General features: G+C 31.5%; 1 protein-coding gene across 1 annotated transcript in view; it reads right to left on the bottom strand.

The window, feature by feature from the left end:
- LOC144976614 (vacuolar protein sorting-associated protein 4-like) overlaps window positions 1-6,959 on the bottom strand; it is an 11,061-nt gene extending 4,102 nt beyond the window's left edge. The window contains exons 1-7 of the mRNA XM_078920910.1: window positions 6,745-6,959; window positions 5,994-6,105; window positions 4,715-4,865; window positions 3,596-3,666; window positions 2,356-2,475; window positions 1,660-1,697; window positions 1,001-1,119 (exon numbers count right to left, since the gene is read on the bottom strand). Coding sequence (XP_078777036.1) covers window positions 1,001-1,119; window positions 1,660-1,697; window positions 2,356-2,475; window positions 3,596-3,666; window positions 4,715-4,865; window positions 5,994-6,105; window positions 6,745-6,786 — 653 coding nt within the window. The 5' untranslated portion in view covers window positions 6,787-6,959. The remainder of the gene's footprint in view (window positions 1-1,000; window positions 1,120-1,659; window positions 1,698-2,355; window positions 2,476-3,595; window positions 3,667-4,714; window positions 4,866-5,993; window positions 6,106-6,744) is intronic.
- Between the last annotated feature and the right edge of the window lie 259 nt (window positions 6,960-7,218).

Here is a 7,218-nt window from a genome sequence, read left to right as displayed (position 1 = left end):
TGGTCAAGGCCACACAATGAGGCAGGAAGTCGAACTCGGTACATTTCGGGTACAAAGCAAAGACCATACTGCTGAGCCACGTGGTCCCGTAACAAACGTTAACCTTTTGACCTTTCATTCAAGAAGCTATTTTATTCTTCCTCTTCTTGTTATCATTATCATTATTATTATTATTATCATTATCATTATTATAAATTATTATTATTATTATTATTATTATTATTATTATTATTATTATTATTATTATTATATTATTATTATATTATTATTATTATTATTATTATTATTATTATTTATTATTATATATTATTATAATTATATTATTATTATTATTATTATTATTATTATTATTATTATTATTATTATTATTATTATTATTATTAGTATTATTATTTAGTATTATATTATTATTATTATTATTATTATTATTATTATATTATTATTATTTATTATTATTATTATTATTATTATTAGTATTATCATTATTATTATTATTATTATATTATTATTATTATTATATTATTATTATTATTATTATATATTATTAGTATTATCATTATTATTATTATTATATATTATTATTATTATTATTATTATAATTATTATTATTATTATAATTATTATTATTATTATTATTATTATTATTATTATTATATTATTATTATTATTATTATTATATATTATTATTATTATTATTATCATTATTATTACTTTATTATAGTTGATATTATCATAATCATCAAATTATCATTATGCATTATAAAATAAGTCTCACCGTCCTCTGTCAAAATCATTGCTTGAAAATCTAGGAATTACATTTATTATCACAAAATACTTTAAGGGAGAAATACTTTTAAAATTATTTTTCTTCTTCTCCTTCTTTATATATAAACCAAAAAAAAAAAATTTTTTTTTGACTTTGTAGCATGAGCAAGGTAAAAAATGAAGAATAGCTGTAGTTAAAAATAAAATGTTTTAAAAATCAAACAAGAAAACTGACTTTTCACTTTCTCCGAGCCACTTGGACACAAGATCTGATGATGACACAGAGAAGAAGGTGGAGTTGTTTGCCTCTGTGGCCACAGCTTTGGCTAAATAGGATTTCCCAGTTCCAGGAGGCTGGAGAGTAGAAATCAAAACACGTTTACTTTTGTGTAAGTGATACTAATACTAGGCTGCTAGAAGCCGTGGACTGTAAAAAGTAAAAAACAGAAATGAATATAACAACTTCAAAAAAGAGCAAAACATCAAACACTGAACGTCAGGCTCAAAACCATTCTTCAGCCAACAACAACAAAATAAATTAAGACATAAATACATTACTAAATTCCAGATAGACGACAGAGATATTTTGTCGATATCAGGTTTTGATATTTTAAAAAATCCTACTAAATTTTTTAAAAAGACAAGAGGAACAAAATTGACAGAAATAATGTTGACCACACACACACACACACACACACACACACACATATACACAAATTCCAGATAGACGACAGATATTTTGTCGATATCAGGTTTTGATATTTTTACAAATTCGACTAAATGTTTTAAAAAGACAGAGGAACAAAATTGACAGAAATGATGTTGACCACACACAGACACACAACTCCACACACACATAGACACACACACACACAATTGGGAGTTACCACTTACCCCAAACAGAAGGATTCCTCTCCATGGCTTTCGTTTTCCTGTAGAAATAATAATAGTATAATAGTTACAGTGAATAACTTAATCAGTCGGGTGATGAAAATGTTTGAATTGAGATATTTCCTAGTTAAGTTATGTAAATGTTGCTGCTTGAAGCTCGAAGAAATAAATAACAATGTGAAATTGAATGTAAACTTCAATTTAATATACGAAAACAGATAAAATGGAAGTTTCAGGTTTCCCCTTTATCAACAAAACAGGATGAATGAAACACTACAGACGAATAAGACAATGTGGTAGTGGCGTTGTTAAGATGAATTCAGGGGTGAAAGTCAACTTAAAAGTGTTCAAATTCAAGTTACATCCAAAAAATGTTAACTCACTCAATCCTAGAGATTTTTGCTACTTTTCAAAATGGAAAAAATGTATTAAAAATGAGCATGTACATAGATAGTTTTATTCAACTACCATTAACATGTAAAAAGTAAAAACATTAGCTTTGATAGTACGTCTATAATTTATCTCAGAAAAAATTTAATAAATAGGCATGGGGTAAAAGTAACCCGGGTATACTACGGATATAGTCGGTGTTAGGGTTGAGTGAGTTAACTGATTTCAAAGTCATGTGATCTTAGATCAACAAGAGGTGAAAGTCAATTTTAAAATGTTCAAATTCAATTGACATCCAAAAAACGTTACCTGTGAAAAGATGTGGGAATTTGACGGGCAAGATGACAGCCTCCTTGAGAGATTCTTTGGCTCCCTCTAAACCTGCCACATCATCCCACTTGATGTTTGGCTTCTCCATCACAATCGCACCTGGCAAACAAACAAATGGGGGACAAATGGTGATTAAATCGGCAAAAATTTAGAGAAAATTAAAACATTGCCTCACATTTTTTTTTAATTGAGCATTTATATAGTGCAATATCCACTAAATGTGCTCAAAGTGCTTTACAAAGGGTCCCTAACCAACAGCAACACGTAACATGTTCAACGAGACATGATGCCTGTTAGGTGATATTACATTTTTTGGTCCGACAGAGACAACTCTGTTAATGACCAGATACTCAGTTTACACCTGTGTACAGTAAGAGAATGTGAGTAAAGAGCCTTTTCCAAGGACTTAACTATGCTTCGAGTGAATCTCACAACCAGGATCTTCCGATCCGAAAGCGAGTGTCATACCACAAGACCACATAGCCCCACATAATGACGACATGGAAGTAAATTGGCCTTTAATTATATATTCTTCAGACCCCTCCTCCCCCCCCCCCCCCCCCCCTGCTGTCCTCCCTTCCTTCGTCAGAAAAAAAAATAAATTAAAAAAGGATGTTGAATTATGGAGCTACTAAAGCAATCTTAATAATGTCTATAATGAATAAATAAAAAAATAAAATATAAATCAAATTTACTATATTTATTTATGGAGAAATGTTTTTAAAAGTTTCCCTGAGAAAGGACTGAGATAATCCCAGCATCAGCCACAGGGCAGAGCCGCAAAGTGAACAGTAGGAGTTAGTGTTTTTTGTATACAGAAAAAAATGAGAAACCAACAGAAAGGCTCAAACTTGGGGTTTCTCAAGAGGAAATGCAATCAGAGCTGCCTAACTGAAATTCCAAAAATTTGTAGTTTCTGAGGCAAACAAAAAAAAAGAAAAAAGACAAATTCGTTTTAAATAGCTTTAAAATTAACAATTTGCTCTCATCATGGTCAAAAATGCTCCAAAGTCCTGAATATAGGTTCTAAGAAGTTAAAACTTTCCTTTTCAACAAGATTTATCGAGTCAAAGAGATCTATGCAGCTGTGTATCTGGAGCCCAAAATTCGTATTTCTACGAATTTTTCGTAGTACTGGGCAAGTCTGAGTGAAATGACTTTTTTTTATTGAACAATACCTCAAAATGAGAGCGAGTTATGTGACACCTGATTAACTTACTGTTGAGTTGGTTTTCAAACTTTTTCTTTTCTGGATCTTTCTCATCATCCTCATCATCACTCGACTTGTTCCTGTAACGAAATACAGTTAACATGTAAAGATGAAACATCAGTGACATGTCAAGCTGAAACACTGGTCACTCATAAAGAGGACAAATAATCGGTGACACGTTAAATTGATACACAAATCTTGTAAAACAATCTATGGGGAGGTCAGGAACCCTACCCAGTATAAAGTGTTTGACAAACAATAAAGTACAATGGGAGGTCAGGAACCCTACCCAGTATAAAGTGTTTGACAAACAAGAAAATACAATGGGAGGTCAGGAAACCCTACCCAGTATAAAGTGTTTGACAAACAATAAAGTACAATGGGAGGTCAGGAACCCTACCCAGTATAAAGTGTTTGACAAACAATAAAGTACAATGGGAGGTCAGGAACCCTAACCCAGTATAAAGTGTTTGACAAACAATAAAGTACAATGGGAGGTCAGGAACCCTACCCAGTTTAAAGTGTTTGACAAACAATAAAGTACAATGGGAGGTCAGGAACCCTACCCAGTTTAAAGTGTTTGACAAACAATAAAGTACAACGTCCGCTAATCAAAACCAATTCTCGACCTACATAGTTTTAAGTCAGCCACAGACTTGCCAAATTGAAAACTTCAAATTTAATGATTTTAATGTCAATTTTTAGTAATCTGTCAAGGAAATTCGTAATTTCTGAAATTGTGTATGAACAACCACAATATTATTATTATTATTATTATTATTATTATCATTACTATTATTATTATTATTATCATCATTATTATAGTAGTAGTAGTAGTAGTAGTAGTAGTAGTAGTAGTAGTAGTAGTAGTAGTAGTAGTAGTAGTAGTAGTTGTTGTTGTTGTTGTTCTTCTTCTTCTCATTATGATTATTTTTTTTATTATCATTCAAGTATTATTAAGAATTAAAAATTCGTAATTTTCCATAAAATTTCTTATTTGACCATGGAATTTGTCTAAAATTAGTAAAATCACGAAAAATTCGTAAGATTCGGCATGTATTCAGCCAGTGAAGATCCTCCCTTTATCATGAGATCAGCATGAGGGGGGGGGAAGATAATTAATTATACCCTGAACTTTGTTTGCTGGACTTTTCTCCGTCTGCTATTGGTTTCTTCTTGTCCTTTTTACTGATATACGTCTTGAGTTTCTCAGCCCTGTCCAAGTACTGCATACACTTGGCTCGGATACTGTCTTTTGCCTTTTCACTGCTTGCCTCATCTGGAGTAGAAAAAAAAAAGGACACGTAAATTTGTGAAAATAATTATTTCAACAAGAAATAACGACATTTGACTTTTGTGTGCAGCTATGTGTGGTTTTGTGATATGACACTCACTTTCAGATCGAAAGGTCCTGAGTTCGAGCCTCGCTCAACGCATAGTTGAGTCTAATTTACAGACATAAAGATTTTGGTTACTTTGTCCATAGCATTGGATCATTGTCTTCGATGGTCTATCGAAATATTTGTTACAGTGAATGACATAATCAGTCGAATGGTGAAAAGGTTTGAACTGAGATATTGCCAAGTTTAGTTAGAAGGTCAATTTTTATCAAGAATGAGTTCTTGTCATAAATGATTAAAATCAACCCTTTTGTACATCTTCGGGAAATATCAAAGCTTAATTTCACTTCTTAATATTTTTTACAGCTAGTCAAATTTAAAACATATATGAAATTTGAGAAAAGTTGCTGGATAACTTTCCCATACATCTGAACAAAACTTCATGAAAAATCACCCGATTTACTTCAAAGAAAGATTAAAATTCTCTGGTGAGCATATTCTTTCAGAAAATTTAAAAAAAAAAAAAATGCAAATCCAAAATTTTCACCTTTTGACTGATTATATTTATAATAATTATAATAGATCTTTATTGTCCATAAATATGGCAATTTGTCATTTAGTTACACTTGTTATAACATTAAATGATAACTATAACATTGATGAACAGATATATTTCACTCCTACTTATTTTCTCTCTCTCTCTCTCTCTCTCTCTCTCTCTCTCTCTCTCTCTCTCTCTCTCTCTCTCTCTCTCTCTCTCTTCTGCACTGACACATTTTATAATTATAATGATGACCGGGCAAAAAGTACTTTGTGATTTTGTGTGATTGAACAGCGTCCTTTTTAATAAGTATTTTGTCACCACAAGTTACATGCAGAAGAAAACAAGATGGGCCTGGCCCAATCAGTCCCATGGCGTCCACACACACACCAAAAAAAAACCTTCTAGAACAACATAAATGTTTCAGACAATTGAAATGTTCCATTTTAAGACCGCTATCCTTAAAAGCTTGAGCAGTAATCGTTTTCAAGCAAGGATCATGATTGTGTGAAAATAATTTATTTACATTTGATGGCATGCAGGAAATATTGGACAGCGTTTTCATAACATCTCAGAGCTTCTTCGTAATTTTTGTTTTTGTCCTCCTCTGTTGCTTTCGTCACCAGGTCAATAGCCTTCTGCAAAAAACAAAACAAGCAAAAAAAGAAAAAGTTAGTTATAGTAGATTTTTTTTCTCTTTAGACACAAAATAAATGGTGGAATCATTTTCCAGTGTGAATGAATTAGATTTTTTTTTTAATGTTTTCCTTGAAATCATGCAGCATAGTGAGAATAATTTCAAGCAGAAAAAAAATAAAATTACAGCACAACAAAAATTCAAAAATTCAAGAGATGATTATGGATCAGACAAGATTCTGTTGTCATGAGTAGATAAATTAGCTGGTGTAGAGTCATTGATTTTTTTTTCTTACAGATTTCAATTTCAACACTGTAAGAATGACGGGACCTTTTAAGCACTCGATTTTCACTGTTCTTTGGTCTGAATGTGTTCAAATGTCTTCTTGTGTGTAAAGATTGAGTACTAATATGCATAAAATCGTGCAGTTTGTTTTGAAATATCTTTTCTACTACTTTTTCACTAATTTGCAATCCTACACCAAATCATGACATTTTGCAATTTAGCACACACACAGTGGCTTGTTTTAATATCATTTATTTTTATCTATTAAAGCCATTCCTTTCCCCCCCAAAAAATAAATGAGCATGACTTTTAAAGATGAAGATGAGAAGAGTTGTATGACCAAACTCAAACTCACAGAGGTTGACTTAAGATACGAAGTATACAGAATTTCCTTCATAATTGGTTCCACAAACTTCCCAGAATCTGGTTATCAAATCTAGTCCAATACAAGCGAATAACCTCAGAATGTGAGGATATCCAAAGCCAATACAAAGCGCCTTATTCTGAGGGATATTAATAATTTATCTCCAAAGCCAATACTACTAAGTGTCTTCTAATCTGTATCTACACCCAAGTCTGAGGAATAACCTGTCCAACAATAAATAAATATTCGGATGTCACCATCACCATGGAAGTTACAATTTGTTTAGATCAGGTGTCAGTGAGTCATGTCTAGAATTAAGAGCTTAGCATGGACCTCATGACTTTCTATTTCTGGAACTGAGACAGCTTAGGCTTGGGTTCAGTAGTTTAATTTTAGAACTGAATGAACTGGGAAATTCCGGATTATTGATTAATTGATTAGTGAATCAATGAATGAACATTGGAG

This window comes from Berghia stephanieae, chromosome 7 (genome assembly GCF_034508935.2).
Source record: "Berghia stephanieae isolate SIO BIC M18660-M18661 chromosome 7, UCSD_Bste_1.3, whole genome shotgun sequence".
Taxonomy (NCBI): Eukaryota; Metazoa; Mollusca; class Gastropoda; order Nudibranchia; family Aeolidiidae; genus Berghia; species Berghia stephanieae.
Note: the sequence above shows the minus strand (reverse complement) of the source record. Positions and strands in the feature narration are given on the sequence as shown.